Genomic DNA, 23,119 nt, shown 5'->3' on the forward strand with positions numbered 1-23,119 from the left:
CTTGGTGGTCGTACCTGACGGTGGTCTTGGTGGCATTAGTGGTGGGCCAGAGTTCCTAAAGTGGGTCAAATTGCTGTGCACTGCACCATGGGCCAGAGTCTGGATGGGACGTCAGATCTCCAGACCGTTTGATATTGGCAGGAGCATACAACAGGGGTGCTCTCTATCCACCGTGATTTTTGCATTGGCCATGGAGCTGCTGGCTGCTTTATCGTGGGCGAAGAGCCCCGACTGGGGAGTGAGGATGGAACCCCAATGGCACGTAGTTTTGCTATATGTGAATGATGTCCTGGTTTATTTGGGTAACCCCGAGGCGGGACCTGCCAGCACTCTACACCCTCCTAGGCCTCTTCAGTGATATGGTGGGTCTTAGGGTAAAGTGGGACAAGTTGTGCATTTTCTTGCTGAGGGAGATGGAGCGGGCAGAGGTGGCAGAATCGGGAACCCACCCCTCCATCATGGCTTACAGTGCGTAGTGACTCACGGTATGGTTACGGTCCTAGATGTAGCCCTGCAAACTGCTGGTGTGGACCTGACGAGGCTGGCCAAACCAAAGAGGGACAAATGTCTTGGGGCGGCATTGGTGGACAAACAATGGAGAATGGCACTTGCACAGGTGAAGAAAGTATTGCGCAATGCCTGACTGAAATTTACTCAGTTTAATTACCTGCACCACACCTATTTGACGCCTCATCGCCACCCCAGAATGTTTCCAGGAGCGACCTCGGTGTGTCCTAGATGTGAGTATCATGAAGCCACTTTCCATCACATGGTGTGGGACTGCCCCCCGCTTGCCCAGGTGTAGGGACAAGTAATTGTGCATATCTCGGCAATTGTGGATGTGCAGTTGGTGCCTGATCCCTTACTCTGCCTCCTGGGCATTAAGAAATGCACTAACCAAAACAAACACTACCTAAGGCTTGCTGATATAGCTATGATCCTCTTTAAACACCTGATAGTTATGGAAGGCAGTGCAGCTGTCCTCAATTAATGGCTGGCTTCAAGCAGCACTTTGGTGGGCAACGGCTGAGGCTGAAGCTAGGGACCACGACATGCATATGGGGTGCGGGAGGCGCAGAGGCCATGTGGGACATATATGTGCTTTGGCTACAAGAGAAGGTGGAGGCTCTTGCCGGACCGACGACAGAAGGCCAAGATTCTACCAAAGATTATCTGGCACTGGTTCGTCACAAAGTGGCTGGCCCTGGGAGACCCATAATTGACTTACCTGGGTGCCTCATACATGAAGAACAAGTGATTGCCCTCCTCCTAATAATGGTGACATGATGTGATGGTCTGCAAATGCTCATGCTCTAGCAACTCTGCACGTATGGTCTTCTTGCTCCTACTTCTCAACACTTACTCCCTTCCCCCTGGAAACATGTAGGAAACCTACAAATCTTGTGCCCGCCCTCAGCTACCCAGCTGTTTTTTTTTTGTTTTGTTTTTTGGGATAATGTGCACAATCATGAGTACAAACTTCGTTGTTGGGGCATCCTGTTGAAGATCGTAGGTCACTAACCCACTTCCCTTGCAGGGACAGCTCAACCGAGCTGGAGACATCTTCATATTCTTTGTAAGGTGATTTGCCGGATTAGGTACCTGACCCCCTGATGTACTATTAGTATGTTTACTCCCTGCCTTATGGGTTGTTGGTTAGCTTGTACATGTCCAGGACCCTGTCTAATGTTGTGATACTCTGAAAATGCAAATAAAGATATATTTAAAAAGTGGGGTAATTACAGGTGCTGGAAATGAACTTGCTACTCTGTTTCTAGTTAAAAGTTGGTTGCGGTCTAGATTCCATGGTGTGCACCCTTCCACAGGACATGGGGCATGCACAGATCTAAGTGGGTCATATTAGCAATTGGGATGCAGGATTAGGGTCCTGTCACTCTATCAAACCACAATACCTCCATAGCCACATAGCCTGAAAGGTAGTTCACTTAGTTTCAGAACCAGGTTGTCAAGCCTTGGCCTACAGGACGTGCCCTAAAATAGTGGGTGAAGAGCAAACATCACTATGTCCTTTACTCCCAGTTAAATGGGTTACAACAAAGTTAAGTAAAGGCATGGGTGGGTCAAGGTGATGCAGACTCATTCCAACTGCAATCCTCTACAAAGCAGAGGACTTCAGATTGGCTGAGGCCAGCTGGGCTATATGTACCTCACAATTACAGAGAAGCTTGCAGTCTCAAGACCACCTCCTCTCAGGTGTCAAACAAATTAGCCTCCTTCTTCTGGTCAGGGGCCACTCATCCTCATGTATTGATCAACAGAGATTCCTCTTCATCTCAGTCAGGTTCCCTTCACAATCATACAATTGTTTTCCAGGTCTGAGTTTGGGGACGGGAGGGAAGAAACTTTCAGTCATGTTTCCTCGTAAGACATTCTTCTGTGGAGGTACAGCACAGTTTTTGAAAAAGTCCAGCAAAATACAACTTACTGTCTCAAGTGGGCCATTAAATATCTAACACTAACAGCAAGCTTGGGCCAACAATGTTTCAGAAGCAAGTCTGTCATGCAACTGGCTCATACGCAATCCTGCAGACCTTCACAGGTGATATTGGCATGCACTTGGCTATACCTCACACCAGCTAGACTTCCCAAAAAAAGGATAACATGGTACAGTATGCTCCACGATTGCCCATCTTTAGAATGAATATGATAGTTGACTGTTGTGCTGCCAGGTGGTGCCATGCTATGCGACAACTTCAGCCAACCTGGAACTTAATGCAGCAGCTCTTCTTGGACTTTTAATTTTGCCTTTTTCTGTTACATATGTGGATTTAGGTATTTTTTACAGGTGATATGTTGCAGATACTGCATTTGACATGGGACTATTTACCGCATAATTAAGGTGAATACCCTCTAGCACTACAAAGCTTTCAGAGGCAGGTTTGCGAAAGGAAGAGACATATGCAATAAAATGCAAACTGTTTCTAGCAAGACAGGTGAGACGTATTGCCAAGTAAGTGCAAGAATTACTAAAATTATACACTAATTACAACTTTGAGCCGTAGATTCCTTTGCTTTAACCACTGACCACTTAATTTCCTGATTAGCACATGGAAAGTTCACACAAAAGAAAGGTCAGAAACGAGTCACCTTTCCGCTGCCTCTCAAAGGTCCAAAGCCCGCAGAATATCTAGAAGCTTACAAGGATTCACTTGTAGACAGAGTAATTCACTGGCCATGTGGGTCGAGTTAAGAGTTCAAGTACTTCAAATTTCAAGTAATTCTAGCCACTACTACTAGACAATTTTCAAGGCTGACTGACTAGCGACTAAAAATTGCACAGAAAGGGCCTTTGCTGCCCAAAGTAAATTGTCAATAAACTGGAGATTAAACTATTTGCCATTTCTCATCAGTCCAATTCAGTGGGTAACTGTGAAAAGACTATTTGGTATTGGTGGATATATTCTTTTAAAAACAGAGTCCTGTTTAAAAAAAAAAATCGGTACAACTGTGGACAATGTTACTGTAGAGATAATCCGAGACTGGAAAAAACGTCAAAGATGCTTGCCCAACACTTTCTAGAGCTGCTGAAAAATACTCATCACTTAAACTTGAACGTACTTCAGATGCCAGAAAGGTTGAACATGAGTAGAAATATTTTAATTGCAACTTGTAGACGTATGCACTCCAATGTTCATACTGGTCTAACGAGTCCTAGGAATTATCCAACCTCATGATTTCACTGATGCCAAGTTTACAAAATGCATTCACGGAACTACAGAGGCTAAGAATACCTGCTGAGGTACAAATAATCAGAGTTATGACAAAGACTCAACATAAAAGACAAGCACTCAGTGTAGAAAAGATTACTTGAGTAGAATAATATTATTTGCCCTTTGGAATGCTAATCCTGTGTCTAGAAATTAATGATAACTGGTTTGTCCTGTAAAGATCCAGAGTACCTTTGTCTAATATCCAGCAGGTGTTACATTTTTATTTGTCTTCAGTGTACCCATGATGTGTTTTGAATACCCACAGAACCTATCAAACTCAGAAATATTTTCTAAAGGTCTAAATATTGCAGGATTGAAGCCCTTCACCGAATTAGAAAATTTACCTTCAAAGACATTAGAGTCAACTGCGGCTTTACAAGATATGAGGTGGAAATGCTGGCACCAAAAGCTTGACATTTCTGGGTGCCATGGTGTTTTGCCTCAACATACTACAAAGTATTAATTAATATGGTCAGAAACTGCTTCAGAGTAAAGACTTACACCTGCTTCATTCTGCTGTTTTTAAGATGAGACATGTTGGTTATAAAAAGGAGTTTACTGGTGAGAAGTCCACAGCATCCAAACACTGGCAGGCACAGCCTCTGTCTCCCATCCTTACATTCTAGAACCCTACATGCTTACATGAGAATAGAACATAACATATCGCCTGTCTTCAAAAATATACTAAAAGAACATTAAGAGAGGATACAAATGGTGAAAGCCCAAACGAAGAATATGTCTGAAAAAGACAAAATAAGACAAAACAAAAAAGTAAATAGAAGAACAGTACGGAAAAAGAGGAAACTGCGGTACACACAAAAGGAGCAATGTTAATAAGATGTAACAAACAAAAAGACAACTGTAAGTAAAGATACAAACTACTCTAGAAAGGCAGAACAACACACAACTCTATCATTTAGCTAATCTTTTAACTTCCTGAGACTTCTCTTTAACCTATGTGCTGGCTCTCACTTTTATGTTCAAACCTTCAGACAAGAACTAGTCTTTAAGATCACTACATGTCAAGAAGGTCTTTGCATTCCTCCTTTAATCATATTTCAATTACCTCCTTGGGATAAGACCATTTAGACCAACCTTTCTTTCAGCGGCATTCACATGTTTACAAATTTTCCTCTCTTGAACACACTTTTTTTTAAACTTTCCATTGTGCCTAAGCACAACGATTTTGATTGCACTTAGATTTATCAGTAGTCCCCTCCTTGTTAAGTACCTTCTCACCCACTCTTACTATCCAAGCTGGTCCAACAGTAGTGGACAGCACCCTACTTTTCAACATGAGGAATGGTGCCTCTCATGTGAACGAACGTGGAGTGGCCCTATAGTTCCACATATTCTTCACTTTTGCCTACAATCCATCACACTGCATTGAGCAAGTTAGAAGCATTCATACAGCACCCTGCTAAAATGCTCTACCAGACCGCTCTCCCATGAACGATACAATGCAGAGCTGTGATGTTTAATACCTTCGAGTAGTAAGAATGCCTCAAACTCATTCATCACGAACTGCGTCCTGTTGTCAGTCCTCACCACACATGGACAACCTTTTCTCTTGTGTACCACTTTACAGAGGCTCACCAGATTAGAAGCCTTAATCTTCTGCAAAAAGGATTCTGGAAATATAGAGAAGTAAGCAGCAATAAAGCGCATTGCCCTCCCAACACAACCTCCAAAAGACCCACATATTTCAACATCAATGTACCTTCTTCTAAGCCCTCCTGGGGAATTCCACCAGCTCAGGTGTAATCTACATCACCATGTGCGATTTAGCACTACACATAGAACCATGGACAATCCTTTACATTTCATTGTCCCTGATGAGCCACCAAAAATTGCCCGCGCTCTCTTTTTCATGGCGGATAATCAGCCAGATAGCCCTTTTACATTGTCAAGTACCAAATTTCTGCCTGTTAGCGAATCAGCAGGGCAGGTCACACTAAAGACACACAGCCAACGATGCTTATCAGAGACACACCTGACCGGTCACATGGTACAAGTGGGGCACAGCTCAGAGCTCCTAGACTCAGTAATAGGTAAGCTTTACTGCAAGGGCTACACCAAGGTCACACAATAAGCAGATGAAGGGAATAGCCTCACACAACCAGGGAAGCATGAATCGAGTGCTCTGGTGCAGGCAGGCGAAGCGCTCACAGACTATGGAGGCACAAGCACAAAGCAACAGCTGGGCCCATAAGGGTAAAGGGAACAAGATAGGCCTGACCAATAAATACCACATCAAAATAATCTAATTAAAATCAAATCCAAGCAACATGGACTATGGGGAGAATGACCCCCAACAAGAGTACTTGTCCGTTATCAAAGGAAACTGAGCTACTTTTCCAATATGGTTAATATTAATGGGGTTGGAGTTCGCTTGGAGAAGGCAGTCTAGTAAGAGGTCCTCCTCGCTGCCACATTTAAAATGAGGCACACATTGGTTATAATAAAAAGGAGATTATTAGAGAGATGCCCACAGCAACCAATCCTTGACAGGCATGGCCTCCATCTACCCTTCCCACATTCTAGAATCTTACATGACAAACTTAAGTGCCCCGGCTAATGTGAGAACAGAACCGTAGCAGCAGCCTCAGTGAAGCACATACGTTTTCTAAAGGCATGGCAGACTGATAAAGGTTTACAGGAAGCAACAGCTCTGGCATCAACAAAGGAAATTGAACCAATATGGCCCTGTGCAGAGTCTGCATGTTCCAGGTAAAAAGAAGATTGCTCAGCTATGAGGGGCAATAACCTCCTTGTGAATTTGAAAAAGAATTACCCACAGATTTCTTGAATAGGTTTGAACAACGCAATAAACAGTTTCTATATTAGATCAAAGAATAACTCGTAGGACTTTGAATACTTTAGCCACAGTGGTTTCTGGTGAGAGAAGCAACTGATATTTAAAACTATACAGAAGTACCTTCCCTTAACAATGTCTTTATTGGGCTAGTACTCACTGCAATACTCTCCTTGGAGGATGAGTTTGCCAGTGACAATTTTCTGTTACTCTGAAGACCTTTGTCAATGGAAAGAAAGAAAGCGTCAATTGAAAAATGTGAGATTCAGTTGTTTGCACAGTGTAAATGAAGTTTTGTTTTAATCTCAAATTAATTTCTTTATGATTACTAATTAGTTTCCCAAATGCACGTACCTAGGTCATGGTGATGGTCATTACAAGCCGCTTGTTTTGTTAACAGTAATTTATTCTAAATACAATTATCCGAGTGTGGTTACATCTAATCATATTGTATTTGTTATTAATTCTAAATGAAAATACCTCATCCATGATAGCAGCTGGTCAAAGTCTGTTCACTGCAGATCACCGTTACCCTGAAAAGAGAGGGTGATGCCTCGAAGTGGTCTTAAATGATACAAGGATATCTTGGCTCAAAAATGGGTGTGCAGCGTTAAGTCCAAGTCTGCGAGGAATACATGCATATTAGTGAGATGTCTGGGTGCCGGATGCCAAATTTCTCCCAAAACCACCCCATTCCATAGAACTTTTAGATTCAGCTCTGTGCCATCAGTATATGAGTAAATCCAACTGTGCAGCTGAGGTGGATAAACAGAACCATATGAAAGAGTCAAAGGACTTATTTTTCACACACGAGGGTGCAAAAACAACCGATGATGGGATTAAAACTACTTTTATTGCATCTTTTTTGAAGAGACAAACTGGTGTGTGCTTGTTCTGCTGCTTTTAAGTGCTCCCTCTGTTCTTGGGTGCGCTTCATTGAGAGCAAAAGCAGAATTTCATTAGTAATTTGAAATTGTGATGACACAAGGGTTAAAAAAAAGTCCAGCCATCTCACACTAAATAAATATTACCAACAAGACCTAGAAGAACTGAAAATATTTTGTTAGCTATCTGAGGTGTGCTCCACAAAGTGTTTGTTTACATTTCGTTGCAAAATAACAGGCATGAAAGACACAAAGTAACGTGGAAGAGGTGCTGAACGCGAATAACTACAATCACGTGTACACAAAACACGCAATATACTGCCCAGTAGGTTTGTGTTAACGTTTGCGCTACTTTGTGTTTCCTTACGAGAAGAACCTGCCCAACGCTCACAATGCATAATGTTCTCAGCAGACGTTTCTCTGCTACTCGCAGTGCCCATTTATTTGAACACCTCTCTCTCCGCTACTCACAGTGCCCATTTATTTGAACACCTCTCTCCCTGCTACTCACAGTGCCCATTTATTTGAACACCTCTCTCTCCGCTCAATCACAGTGCCCATTTATTTGAACACCTCTCTCTCCTCTACTCACAGTGCCCATCTCTCTGCTGCTCACGGTGCCCATTTATTTGAACACCTCTCTCTCCGCTACTCACAGTGCCCACTTATTTGAACACCTCTCTCTCCGCTACTCACAGTGCCCACTTATTTGAACACCTCTCTCTCCGCTACTCACAGTGCCCATCTCTCCGCTACTGACAGTGCCCATTTATTTGAACACCTCTCTCCCTGCTACTCACAGTGCCCATTTATTTGAACACCTCTCTCTCTGCTACTCACAGTGCCCATCTCTCCGCTACTGACAGTGCCCATTTATTTGAACACCTCTATCTCCGCTACTCAGTGCCCGTCTCTCTCCTGCTCACGGTGGCCATTTATTTGAACACCTCTCTCTCTCTCCGCTACTCATAGTGCCCATTTATTTAAACACCTTTCCCTCCGCTACTCACAGTGCCCATCTCTCTGCTGCTCACGGTGCCCATTTATTTGAACATCTCTCTCTCCGCTACTCACAGTGCCCATCTCTCTGCTGCTCACAGTGCCCATTTATTTGAACACCTCTCTCCCTGCTACTCACAGTGCCCATTTATTTGAACACCTCTCTCTCCGCTACTCACAGTGCCCATTTATCTGAACACCTCTCTCTCTGCTACTCACAGTGCCCATTTATTTGAGCACCTCTCTCTCCGCTACTCACAGTGCCCATCTCTCTGCTGCTCACGGTGCCCATTTATTTGAACACCTCTCTCCCTGCTACTCACAGTGCCCATTTATTTGAACACCTCTCTCTCTCCGCTACTCACAGTGCCCATTTATTTGAATACCTCTCTCTCTGCTACTCAGTGCCCATTTATTTGAACACCTCTCTCTCCGCTACTCACAGTGCCCATTTATTTGAACACCTCTCTCTCCGCTACTCACAGTGCCCATTTATTTGCACACCTTTCTCTCCGCTACTCACAGTGCCCATCTCTCTGCCGCTCACAGTGCCCATTTATTTGAACACCTCTCTCTCTGCTACTCACAGTGCCCATTTATTTGAACACCTCTCTCTCTGCTACTCACAGGGCCCATTTATTTTAACACCTCTCTCTCTCTCCGCTACTCACAGTGCCCATCTCTCTGCTGCTCACAGTGCCCATTTCTTTGAACACCTCTCTCTCTCCGCTACTCACAGTGACCATCTCTCTGCTGCTCAGTGCCCATTTATTTGAACACCTCTCTCCCTGCTACCCACAGTGCCCATTTATTTGAACACCTCTCTCTCCGCTACTCAGTGCCCATTTATCTGAACACCTCTCTCTCTGCTACTCACAGTGCCCATTTATTTGAACACCTCTCTCTCCGCTACTCACAGTGCCCATCTCTCTGCTGCTCACGGTGCCCATTTATTTGAACACCTCTCTCCCTGCTACTCACAGTGCCCATTTATTTGAACACCTCTCTCTCCGCTACTCACAGTGCCCATTTATTTGAACACCTCTCTCTCTGCTACTCACAGTGCCCATTTATTTTAACACCTCTCTCTCTGCTACTCACAGGGCCCATTTATTTTAAAACCTCTCTCTCTCTCCGCTACTCACAGTGCCCATCTCTCTGCAGCTCACAGTGCCCATTTCTTTGAACACCTCTCTCTCTCCGCTACTCACAGTGCCCATCTCTCTGCTGCTCAGTGCCCATTTATTTGAACACCTCTCTCTCCGCTACTCAGAGTGCCCATTTATTTGAACACCTCTCTCCCTGCTACTCACAGTGCCCATTTATTTGAACACCTCTCTCTCCGCTACTCACAGTGCCCATTTATCTGAACACCTCTCTCTCTGCTACTCACAGTGCCCATTTATTTGAACACCTCTCTCTCCGCTACTCACAGTGCCCATCTCTCTGCTGCTCACGGTGCCCATTTATTTGAACACCTCTCTCCCTGCTACTCACAGTGCCCATTTATTTGAACACCTCTCTCTCCGCTACTCACAGTGCCCATTTATTTGAACACCTCTCTCTCTGCTACTCACAGTGCCCATTTATTTGAACACCTCTCTCTCCGCTACTGAGTGCCCATTTATTTGAACACCTCTCTCCCTGCTACTCACAGTGCCCATTTATTTGAACACCTCTCTCTCCACTACTCACAGTGCCCATTTATTTGAACACCTCTCTCTCCGCTACTCACAGTGCCCATTTAATTGAACGCCTCCCTCTCCGCTACTCACAGTGCCCATTTATTTGAACGCCTCTCTCTCTGCTACTCACAGTGCCCATTTATTTGAACACCTCTCTCTCTGCTACTCACAGTGCCCATTTATTTGCACACCTTTCTCTCCGCTACTCACAGTGCCCATCTCTCTGCCGCTCAAAGTTCCCATTTATTTGAACACCTCTCTCTCCGCTACTCACAGTGCCCATTTATTTGAACACCTCTCTCTCTGCTACTCACAGTGCCCATTTATTTGAACACCTCTCTCTCTCTCCGCTACTCACAGTGCCCATCTCTCTGCTGCTCACGGTGACCATTTATTTGAATACCTCTCTCTCCGCTAACAAAGTGCCTATTTCTTTGAAAACATATCTCTGCTGCTCACAGTGCCAATTTCTTTAAACACATCTCTCTGCAGCTCCGTGCCCATTTCTTTGAACACGCCTCTTTACTGCTCACAGTGCCTATTTCTTTGAACAATTTTCTTTGCAGCTCAGTGCCTATTTCTTTGAACACATCTCTGCTGCTCACCACGCTAATTTCTTTTACACATCTCTCCCTTGGTCTCAATGCCCATTTATTTGAGCACATCTCTCTGCTGCTTACAGTATGCAGTTCTTTGAACACATCTCCCTCCACTGATCTCAGTGCCTAATTTTGAACACATCTCCCTGCATCTCACAGAACTCATTTCTTTGAGCACATCTCTCAACAGCTCAGTGTCCATTTCTTTGAACACGTTTCACTCTGCTGCTGAAAGTGCCCATTTATTTGACACATCTCCCCCTGCTGCGAACACGGCCCCTTTCTTTTGAAAAGAGACGGCGTCTGAGCGTCAAGGAATCGGTTGCATGAACCCACTTTATGTCATGGAAGGAAATCGACATCCAAAACCCAACTCTAGCATCTACAGATATAGTAAGATCCTGAAATTCACACCAAAATGTGACCAATTGAGCAGCCAGTAACATACCCGCATGAAATCTGTACCACGAGCCTATTCACAGAAAAAAGCGCATCACTGTATAAAACCTTTAACATGCCAAGCCAAAGTATAAACATAATCAGTAATGAAACAAGGGATGAGCGCCTCCTCCAAAGCTGTAAAATAGAATAAAAAACAAAACTTCCTCCGGTGTAAGAGTGAAAAAGCCCTCTTTAGACGAAAGTATCTGCAGGCTTAGCTCGAGCGTCCCTAAAGGAACCATACATTGTCCTCAGTCTTTGAAGTCTGCATAAAATACAGAGCCTCGTCATGAGTCTGGCGGTCAAGAGACCGCCAGACTTACAGTGGCGGTCATGACTGACACCGGTTTGGCATTGCGACCGCCAAATTAAGAGTCTGGCGGTCGAGCCACCATCTCCGCCGGGAACAATGTTCCCAACGGGCTGACAGCGGTGCAGGTTGGAGTCGGCCAGGGCGGCACTGAACTCCGCGCCGCCTGCTGATTACAACCGGTTTCTCTTTTCATGGTGGTTTCACTGCCATGAAAAGGCTGGCAGAGAACAGGTGGGGCCCTGCACGGCCCATGCCCATGGTCCCCTTGCCTAGCAGCACTAATATCTCAGTGGGGAAAATTTCCTTTTGGAGTGGGTCACAATCCGGCCTTCGTCACGAATATTAATGAGTTAGTTGGCAAATTGCAACTTACTCCAACTGGATGCCATCACAGGGATGATGTACTGCTGGGTTCCGCAGACCACTATGTCTGTGATCGCATTTACATGAAGTAAACCTTTTCTAAGAAAATGGGGCAGTGTTAAAAAAAAACTATGTTTTTTTATTTGTTTGAGAGCTGGCAGTGGTTACTCCTCGACAAACTTTTTTTTTTGTATTCACCAAGAGAAGGGGGCCCTGAGGACCCTTTCTGTTTCGTGAATGGCTTACCATCTCAACTCAGGAGTCTGTAATTTTTCAATGTTTTGCGACTAAATTATGGTCACAAAACACTGGTAACACCTCATACCGGTTAATAATTTGAAGGGACACCTAAAGCAAGCCCCTTCCAAATTGTGAATCGGTATCCATATGCAATCCCATTTTATGCGGTGGCAAATGTTTACCGACCCCTAAAATTGGATTAGTACATGGTAAGAAACATATTTTACAGTTGCTAACTCACCTGTTTTACGAATCGCAGCCTTGCAGGGGGTATGGCAGAGCAGCAAAGCATCATGGGAAGCAGCATGCCTATGAAGTGCAGCCCAGGGCGCTGAGAGAGTGAATGAGCATCCCAGCGGCAGCAATTACGAGAGGCTGTTGGGAGCTCTCTGATCACTGGGTTTGTGAAAAGAGGGGGCCCGGCAGCAGCCTCTCCCAGGCTGAATGGACGGTGGGGAGGGTGGGGGGGGCTGATCCCACAGTTTTAAGGCTACGAGACAGCACGCAGACCGTAACACGCCCTAGTGATCATGCCAGGTTGCGATTGAACATATTAAAAACAAAGAATAAAACATGAATTATTAGGGTGAAATTGAACGACTATTTATTAAGAACAGCATAAATGCACACAGAGATACCTCTACGCCTTTCGCCTATGTCTTGCGGGGTGTAGGTGTCCAGCGACAATAGGCCCTGCCAGCTGCTAAGGCTGCCTGTAAGAAGACCCAAGAAGCTGAGTTTTACCTGAAAGGCCTCTTGTAAGACTTGTTGTGAAAATAACAGATTTTCATTAATTTCCACTGCGTTGTCCTGCAAATCCAAGCTCCTTATTCGCTGCGACAGCAGCAGAAAAGCTTCAAGTCAAATTCATGATAATCAGTACATTTGACACTGCCTCCTGATTACTAGTGCCAAGTGGGCAATGTTTCGTGTTCTAGATCCTTCCTCTATGCAAATTTAATCTCAGGTTGGTATAAAAGCACACAGAAGTAGGAGATGGGGAATGGCACCCAGGAATTTTCACAGAGTGCCCTGGTATCTTTCGAATAGTGTACCATGATTTCCAACTCAGTCATGCCCCATCGCTGGTAGCTCAACTTTCCTCTATTCCCCACCTCCAACATTTTTTTTAATCTTTTTAATTTGCATGTCACCACCTCCTTCCCAAAACCTCTTCTACTTCTCCTACCGCCTAGTGGGCCAGCTACTCATAATGCACAATTATGTATGATGAAGCAATCCATGATCCTCTGGCCTTATTGCCTTATCACCCCCTCTTTTCTCAATCCAGGTACCTCTTTGCCAACTCCTGCTCACTCCACTCCAGCTTTGTGAGGTGATCTTGTGGTGCCATAAAGCCCTCTAAAATTAGGCAAGATAACCCCAGATCCAAAATTAGAAATGCTTTGTCAATACTGTTCACAGTTACCAGCTGAAAATCGTAAAAGTGCGCATCTGTCTCTCAAACTTCTTCATCCATCACACTGTCCCATCCGCACCTCATTGGTCATAACGCGTCGCATGGAAACACTTCTCACATAGGATCAAAACAAAAACATCCTTCCAACCAGACACCCTACACGGCGTAGCATGCTACTCATGCAGGTAAGGGCTTCAGCGAGTGCTACATAAATGTTTCAATACAATACAAACATGAGACATAAAACCAGGACCAGGAATAAGCTCTTACTCTGCAAATAACGTTGCCCCGAGAAACAACATCTGTAAAGTATAAAATGTCTGTAAAATATTGCAGAAATAGTTTGGCCTGCATATCACCAGCAACCTTTTCAACAATATTCAGTACAGGTGTGGGGTCTTTGATGAATAGCAGAAGGAAACTTTTCTGCTGGTCATTACACAGGTTGTCTTGATCAGTAAACGGTGCAGCAGAAGCATTTCAGATTATTAGAATGTGTTGGGCTTTACCACGACAGCTCCTAATTTTTCTGCTGCAACTCATGAAGATGTCTGAAAATATCTGTCATGCTCCGGAGGGGAGAAATGTCCATGAAGTCAATTTTCCCCCTATCTGGAGCACTACTAAGAGATTCTAAATGACCTCTAAATGGAAATTGTTTAATAATTGGGTGTATTCAGCGTACTCTGATCCAGAACATACATGAGACTTTCCTTTCTCAGGACCTGATGTAAGATGATACTCCTGGAAAAGTCCGATTTTTTTGCACATTTGAAATAAGACTTTTATGGTATTCACAAAGAATTAAATGAGTACGGTTTCATATCTGCATCAGTCGAACAGTTTCACAGAATTGCTACTTGATAAATCTGCACGATTAAAAGAAGCATGTCAGAAGCAAGGCCCTTAGCCTGGTAGGCCTCTAGAGGAAGTCACATAGAGATGACAGACAATACTGGTTTAACTCAAATGCTAACAGCTCGTTTTTAGGGTCGAGCGTGCAAGCGCTCTGGCCTATTGTATTATCTCTGTGGGCTTTTAATCACACCCACTCTTGCTATTCATTCTTTGTGGTGTTTGTCTTAAATGCTTCATTTATATTGGTGCGTTTTGTGAAATGTCCCTCCTTGTGTGCCGAGTTCCCTCCCAGGCGATTTCACTAAGTGAACATTTTTGTTGCCCATCACACTATGTCATGCTTCCTCCTGTTACAGCGTGTAATGGCTCCTACTGTGGTTTCATTTTGCCTTTCATCCGAGCAAGACATTCACGCAGGAAGCCAACAAACTCTTGCGCTCATGGCGGCTGTGGCACTTTGAACTGACTTGCTTCTGTCAACTGTTTTACTCTTCATTTTCAATATATGTGGCAAGAAAAGTCCAGTTAGGAATTTACAACGCTAATAGCTCTAACTCGAGCAAACGCGAGACCCATTGCATTGCAACTGCTTATTAAGGTTGGATTTTCTATTTGTCCCTTGATGATACCTCCAGATCTGGGGATACAACATATCTGGCGAAGGAGATTCTGACATCATTAATCTCTGATGTCAATGCTAAAACCCAGGCCCATAAGGAAACACACTGGCTGCAAGTTAGCTGTGTGGAACTGAGGGAATAGGAAGATACTGGAGGGTGCGACGATGGAAGCTGAAAATGATTAATAGGAAAATGTAGAATTAGTGGAGGGAGTGACCTCAAAGAGGAAGACTTTAAAGAAGTGATGACGGGTAAAAACATATAGAAAAAAGTCTGGAAAAGGCATGGATGATCCAAGAAAAAGAGACAACAGGTTCAACTAAGGTAACTATCTGATAAACCAGAACATATGACTCAAACAACATTTATTACATTTCAAGGTAAACTTTAGAATTATTGTACAAAATGAAGCCAATGCTTACTTCCATTGCACACAACTCCGGTAACAAGAGGTAGGCAATAAAGGCAGTATATTACTTCACTGGCCAATCAAATGCGAGGAAGGCCACATGCAATAGTACAGATAAAAGACAAAAGCGAAAATATGGCAAAAATAGCAAGAGTGAATGTACAATTATACATATTATTTTTTTGTGTTTACACAGTGGCAGTCACCGCTGTGTAATTACAGGTCTAATCAGGGCTGGGTTCTCTAGAAAATGGGTGCTATTTTTGTTTGCTAATAACTTTGGCAGCGTTTGACAAATCTTCCTCAATATTTCCACAAAGAAATTAAGCCAATGCAGCTCCTTCCTTGAAACTTCCATGGGTGACCATTAAGTGGGGACCCATAAAAAAAAAAAAGGGGTGGGGGCAAAACATGTTTCCCCGTCATTTTTTCCACAGCGAGACAGCAAAAACAGCTTCAGAATTCAACCAATTTTAGCAGAAAACTTGATCTTTATAAAGAAAGTGCGCCTTTTATGATTTTGTTTAAATCTGGTCAATAAATTTTGAGAACTAATGTTCAAAACGTCTGTATATCTGGTAATGCTTTACCTGTCCAGGCATTCCGTTGAGAACCAAACATGCAATCTGAATGGCCGCAACAGGAATAGAAAGTGGCAGCCACCATTTTCTGACTCAGGGACTTGGTCCCCTTGACTTAAAAAAAAAAAAAAAAAAAAGATAAAACTAAGGATTTAAGGGGGCAGTGCAGGGGTACCCTGGCCCCCTCGCACTTGGGGGGGGGGGGGGGCGGGTTTTTGAGGGACACCCTCTGGGGGCAATTAAAAGGATTTTTTAAAGTTGTGGCATCTTGCCCTGTATAATTTCAAAGTAGTACTTGGTGCCACAGATAAAAGGGCGTGGGGCCTTGGTGCACTGCAAGGCCATGGGGGTTTGCAAGCAACGGGGTCTTGCCAGCCCATGGGGAGCTGGCCGCAGGGCCTGGCCACACAGCCAAAATTTGTGTGTGGTAGGCAGTTGGCTGTCTGCTGGTGTAGGCTGTGGCCGCAGACCGGGTCCTATGCCCGACCCCACATTGCCGAAGGAGTATCGACATCCTGGGTGGCAACGTATCAGAAAGTGGCCACACTGAGTTTAAATCATTAGGTTTTAATTGACAATTATAACATCACGTTTACCTTGCTTGCAAAATCTTTTGTTAATAAAAAAATAATAATAATTAAATGGAGCTTAGAAATCATCCCTTACTTACTTGAACTTACCATTGGCTTGGTCCAACGTTGCTCTAATTTACATGCTTCTGATTGGCCAGCACGTCATCTGCTTCACTTTGTACTGTCTTTTTGCCGTTCATACTGTTATGCTTCCTCTGGACCAAGTACTACTTCTGGTCACTTGCCATTGGACACTGGCCAGTGTCCTTCCACTTGCTATGATGCTGAAGGTACTTTTTTCTTTCTACATGCCGCCCTCTTTATTCGCTGCCTTCTTTGCTGCATGCAGTCTTCTCTTTTTTCTTCGCTGCTCTTCTTCTTTTTACTTTGCTGCATGCTGTCTTCTCTGTCTTTTTTCTTCTCTGCCCTTCTTCTTTAGTCTTTGCCGCATGCCATCTTCTGTTTTTATTCTTCACTGCCCTTCTTCTTTCTACTTCACCTCATGCCGTCTTCTCAGTCGTCTTTCTTCACTGCTGTCTTCTTTCTTCTTCTCTGCATGCCAGCTTCTCTGTCTTCTTTCTTCGTAGCCATTTTTCTTTCTTCACTGCCATCTTCTCAGTCTTTGTTGCAGTCTTCTTTTGTCTCTGCTGTCTTCTTTCTTCACTACCATCTTCTTTGCCGCATGCCGTCTTCTTTCTTCGCTGCCATTTTCTTTCTTCTTAGCCGCATGCTGTCTTCTTACTTCGCTGCCCTTCTTCTTCGCTGCATGCGGTCTTCTCTATCGTCTTTCTTCGCTGCCCTTCTTTCCTCGCGGCCGTGTTCTCTGTCTTTTTTCTAACTAACTGGATTATAAATATTAGAAAAATGTTATAATAATGTTTGTTTTAAATTTGATAAACCATTAATAGTTGTGATGTATGTTGAATTAATAAACCACAACGTAAACTATTAACGGTTTATCAAATTTAAAACAAAGATTATTATAACATTTTTCCAATATTTTGTAATCCAGTTAGATTAAAAGAAAAAACAAAGGTGCAACCTATTGGCTTTGCCAATGCTTGTTTTTCAGTGAAATGCGTGTATTCTCTCTCTCTCCCCCTCTCCCCCTCCCCCTCCCCCTCCCTCCCATTTACAAAACAATGTGAGCTCAGGTCAGCGGTACTCGCCTTATTTGTTGCAAGATTTTCCCCAAGAGTTGCTGAGCTGGGTAAACTCTTGGAATAAATACGGTGAATATCGAGAGTGTGCAGTTTCGCAATTGGAACTTTGTGCTGTAGGATTTGGAGCCGGGGACCACGCCTATTGAAACACGACACCCCCGTAGAGAAGGAGGGCCAAAGCGGACCGGTTGTGTATGTCCTCTACGGCTATAAAGATATATTGATAGAGCTCACAGATAGGTCTCTACTGAAATGCAAAGTGTTATCAGAACTAATGCTGACAAAAGCGATCTCCAACACATACAAAAGGCTCATTTATAATACCTAATATGCCGGGGAGATTCCAAGTCACATTGGAAAGTGATGTAGAAACACGCAAGTATGCAGACCGAGAACAAGTGTGTAAACAGCCGTGGGAACCAGCAACAGGAATGGGATTCAGACTGAATAATTGAAAAACTTTGCACTGTATTTACTACACATGAATGCAACTGATAACATTTGTTAAGATCAAGAACGGTGAATGTCTGACAGGATGTGGAAGGGATGGAATCTTTCTCCACAGAATATGGAATTGCCCTCAGATTACAATATCATGTAATAGAGAAGAGAAGTATATGTACAAGGTGACTGAAAACTCAGTATATTTAAGCACATGGCTGCGATTACTGGGGATTTGTGGTGATGTCATCCCACCAAATATGGTAAACAGCTATATGAAAATGGGCTGAAGATGGCAAGAAGAGATACTGTGGGCTGAGCAGGTGCTGCCAGAATTCAAATCTTGCTGGGAAAACATGGACTGGTGCTTTATGGTTGAGGAAACCCAAAGACATTTGCCAAGATTTGGGGATGATGGGGAAAGCTGAAAGAACGATAAAGGAACCTTCAATATAATATTAAAGAATCTTCACCATAATAAGACGTGCTAGGAAATGGGTGGAATAAGGGCGGAATACGTGTTGCAAATAGATGCAGATGCCCTCAATACAGGAGACACTTATGACTAATGCAGCTGATTATAAACAGCCTGGTGAGATGGCTGAAATGAGGACTCACAAATGAGAAATGATGTAATGTTAATTGTTGCTATGTTTAATGGATGGGAAATTAATCAAAAAAAGAATTCATCAATAAAAAAGTACTTTACTGACCACAAACGATTTGAACTTAATACGCTGCTCTAAAGGCAACCACCAAAGCTGAGCCAAAATTAGCAATGCGGTCAGGCCAGTAACTGCTGGACGTCCTAGGGCACCAAGCATTAACTGGGCGATTAATTGTCACTGACTTGAGCCACCACCTTTAAATAATGCCTTAGTCAAAGACTGTTCCTCATTACATTCCCCTTTAAGGATGACTTACTGTGACATGTGATCAGCATAAAAATAAGCCTAAAGATCATGTGCTCCATGTTGCAAGCTTGTGGTAAATAATACTGAACAGACAAAAAACGATAGCACAATTACCAATTCACTTTATCTCTCTCCATCAACCTGGGCACTCAATCACTGAAACTCATGCACTCACTCAGACTGTCACTTGCATCTGGCCTTCACATTTTAAGAACGCGAGTGGTAATGCTTGAGCTACGACCTTACAAAGTGATCGATCAATCACTTTAGGTTTTGTGTTGTAGCCACTCCAGTGAATATATATTTAACAACAAGCGAACTGTGAAAGTAACATTTCTATTAGAAAGTAGTTTTAGATTTCACTAGTTTTGAATATGAATTTATATCTCGAATGGTTACAGCAGAGTAGAAAAGCACCCCCACTTGTGAACTGCCTGTCGGAGGGAAATGTTTTACTCCCCTGCATATCTTGCATTTTCGTCCACTCCTTTACACCACAGTTCTACGCTATTCCAAAACACACATATCTGTTTTGGCCTGACAATGGTTCTGAATCCTCTACTCTCCGTCCAGTTGCCCTCGCCCCACCCTATGTCAGCCTGCTGTCTCCTCTCTAGGTGGCCAGTAACTGCAGCCCCAAAAATTCATGCGGACAGGCCAACAGAAGGAGATCCAAACAAGGAAACAGTCAAGAACATTCTCAGAATGCTGCGTCCCTACAGCGCTACATGGCCACGCTCAATGGTCACCCTGTACAGTCACCTGCAGTCAGGTATGGATAGAGAGGCAAGCAGAAATGAGATGAGGTAGGAATAGGTCGAGAAAAAGTAAGAGAGAGAGAGACCAAGATACAGAAGCTGGCAGCACGAAGAGTTGGGGGAGCTGTGAAAAGATTGCCATCAACTTCTTTGTGCAGCCAGACTCCAGGCCAATCTACGGTGTGTTTGTGCTACAGGTGTTGGACGGAGGCCCGATGCACTGTCCTACTTTATCTAGGTGACTCTACATGTCGGGGTCTGAAAGCTGTTGCTCTAAGCATCAGAAAGTATTAAACTCCCTTCCCTGCCAACACGCTTAGCCCTCTGGAATCTGCTATTCTCATTTATGCCCCCACTGACCTGCTGCCATCACACCCAGCTCCCTTTTTATAGTCTGGTTTGACAGTCAACCCTTGCCAGACAATTATGTGAGGATCACCAGAAGATCGGTTTGGCTCCAGCCACATGTTGGGAGCCAAGAGTCCATGTTCTGATTGGGTAAAAGTTCTGTGCTTCCACAAAGTACCCTCCACACAACTGTGATCATTTTGTTTATTTATCTAGCCGCCTGAGCTTGAATTTTCAGAGGCAAACACAATTGTATTGCTATTGAAGAGTCTTAGATAACTAGATATTTTATGGAGTTTTTCTCTGGCAGCAGCACATACGGCAGTCATTAACATAAATGTATTTTTATTTCTGGCTTGGCTGTGCATTCATAAGCCAGACCTATTGGCATTGCCAATTCTTCCTGAGCTGCTGCTGTCACCCACCTTTCTGGACACCGCTGAATCACTCACCTCCCCCCGGATCCAGCTGCCACTGCTCCACCCCTGGGCCCAGCTATCACCACTCAACGTCATCTCCCTTGGTACTGCTGCCACCACTCAACTCCACCCCCACTCGGCATTACTGTCACCACTCAACTCCACCTCACTTGACCCTGCTGCCACCACTCAACTCCACCCCCACTCGGCATTACTGTCACCACTCAACTCCACCTCACTTGATCCCGCTGCCTCTACTCACCTCCCAAGGCCCTGCTGCACCACTCACTGCCACCTCTGACCCCTACTGTCACCATTCACCTCCTCCGCCTTTAGCCCCGCTGCTACCACTCACTCCAACCCCTTGCTGTCAACACCCCCACTCTCTTGCCACCACCACTCACCAGCACCCCTTTGGCCTTGCTGTCGTCACTTACTTACCCTCCTCTTGATCCAGCTGACACTACTCACCCACCTTTCTTGGCCCTGATGTCTTCACTAACCTCCTAATCTTGGCCCTGCTGCCACCACTGAACTCTTGTTTGGCCGTACCATCATCACCCTCCCTTACCCTGCTGACATCATCCATCCACCCTCACCTTGGCCCTGTTGTCACTGTCACCTAACCTGACCCTGCTGCCTCCATCACCCACCAGCCCCCACCTTGACCCCGGCACCACCATCAACCACTAACCCCACCTTGATTCTGCTGGAACCATTGCCCACAGTACTGACTCTGCCGCCACTCAACCACTACCTTGAACTTGTCACTCTCCTGACACCTCCCCTTTTTTACCCTGCTGTCACCACTCACCCCCCCCCCACTCCCCTTTGGCTTGCTGCCACCAGCCCTATCCCTTGGTCCTGCTACCATGACACACGGTCTTTGAATCTTCTGCCCTCACTCCTTCTGGACCCTTCTACCCCCTCTTACTGGCCGTGCTCCAACAACTTTCCAGACTTAGAAACACATTTACCTCACTGTGTCGCACTAGGACCCTGATCTTCCTGCCCCCAAACTCTGGATATTACTGCTGTACTGCCCCCTAAGCATAGGGTGATCAGATTTTGAGGAGCAAAAACCGGGACAGGTCAGACATAAAATAAAGACTAAAGACTTTACTCTCACTTTTATACCTGGCCTGTTCCGTTTTTTTGGCGTAGATTTGTGAATGTGTGCCTATACACGTGTGTTTATATATATATATATATATATATATATATATACACACACACACACACACACACATATATATATATATATACACACATACACACACACACATAAAAAGAACAGGTGTCAGAGCACTCATGGTATTCCTAATTAGGAGTTATTGATGTATCCAGTCTTAGTCAATCAATCACCGACTCATGTTCATCTCAGAGTCCAGATTTTATTCTCAATGTCTGGAACTCTCCATAAGTATAGTACAGAACAGCCAACACGTGTTTCATCCCATGAGAAGTTAATCTCTTAAGGACTTCATCAGGGCTTAATAAAATTAATTAGTTTAGTAGCGAAATATCCAAACAGGGCCATTGAGCAACCTTAAGTTCTATGTTGCATCCAAAATAAAGTTGCACACACACATATATATATATATATACACACATATATATATATATATATATATACACACACACACATTACATATATAAAATTAGCTATGGCTTGACCTCCCACCCTGCACCCCCAACCCGCTCCCCACTTGTCTCTCTGCTGGGAGCAGACAGGGGACCATGTTGCCTGACAGTAACACATAAATTACTTTAATGATTTCATATTTTGAAGGCGTCCTTAACTTGTGCTTCCCTAGGTGATCTAACATTTGTCCAAAAAAACGGGACATTTATTTAATGATCTGACCTTTGTCCCATAAACCGGACATTTGTTTATTTAAAATTAAGAAACCGGGACAGTCCTCTAAAAAAACCGGGACTGTCCGGGGAAATCCAGGACGTCTGGTCACCGTACCTAAGCAGCACCCCACGCTGTTGGTCCTACCATGCCCTCAGTCTGCCCAAACTTCCACCTTACCCCGTTGCTTCGATCTGGTCGGTGAGATTGGCCCAGGCCACAGCCCCTGGTACCCAGCCGGCGACTGTCCGGAGCTGTCCAGAAGGGTCCAGCACCACCGAGGAGCGGAGCGGGGGCTCCCCGGCTCCCGGGCGGAGGAGAAGCACCAGGAAAAGAGAGATGGTCTGGGAGCCTGGCCACCAGCGGGTCGAAAGCTGCTCCATTCTCAGCTGCCGGTGTACACAAACTGCAGACTCTGATCAGCAGCCGCATCATGTGGCCAAAGGCGGAGAAAGAGGCGGAGACTGGACGAGGAAGGACGAGCAGTGAGGGGCGGAGCCATGAGAGATGCCGACCCAAGGGCGAGGAGGAGGCTGTGAGGAGGGGGCGAGAGGATTAAAGTGCAGTAGAAAATTATAAGTACCAAAAAAAACGTGTGTAAACTCATTAGGGTAGACAATACAACAGACGTCACAGGAAATGACGATATCATTCCCATGACTTGCGTGAGAATGGATCTACTTTTCTT

The 23,119-nt window shown here is 44.4% G+C and overlaps 1 protein-coding gene across 2 annotated transcripts in view; it reads right to left on the minus strand.

Annotated features, from left to right (window-relative positions):
• Positions 1-22,886, minus strand: part of PLBD2 (phospholipase B domain containing 2) — a 110,718-nt gene extending 87,832 nt beyond the window's left edge. Inside the window, exon 1 of one of the 2 annotated variants that reach the window (XM_069214535.1) lies at positions 22,612-22,884. In XM_069214535.1, coding sequence (XP_069070636.1) covers positions 22,612-22,814 — 203 coding nt within the window. In that variant the 5' untranslated portion in view covers positions 22,815-22,884. Of the gene's footprint in view, positions 1-22,611 lie in introns of both variants that reach the window. The other variant, XM_069214536.1, reaches the window with a different exon arrangement.
• Between the last annotated feature and the right edge of the window lie 233 nt (positions 22,887-23,119).

The sequence above is a fragment of the Pleurodeles waltl genome, chromosome 11, assembly GCF_031143425.1.
Source record: "Pleurodeles waltl isolate 20211129_DDA chromosome 11, aPleWal1.hap1.20221129, whole genome shotgun sequence".
NCBI classification, from domain to species: Eukaryota; Metazoa; Chordata; class Amphibia; order Caudata; family Salamandridae; genus Pleurodeles; species Pleurodeles waltl.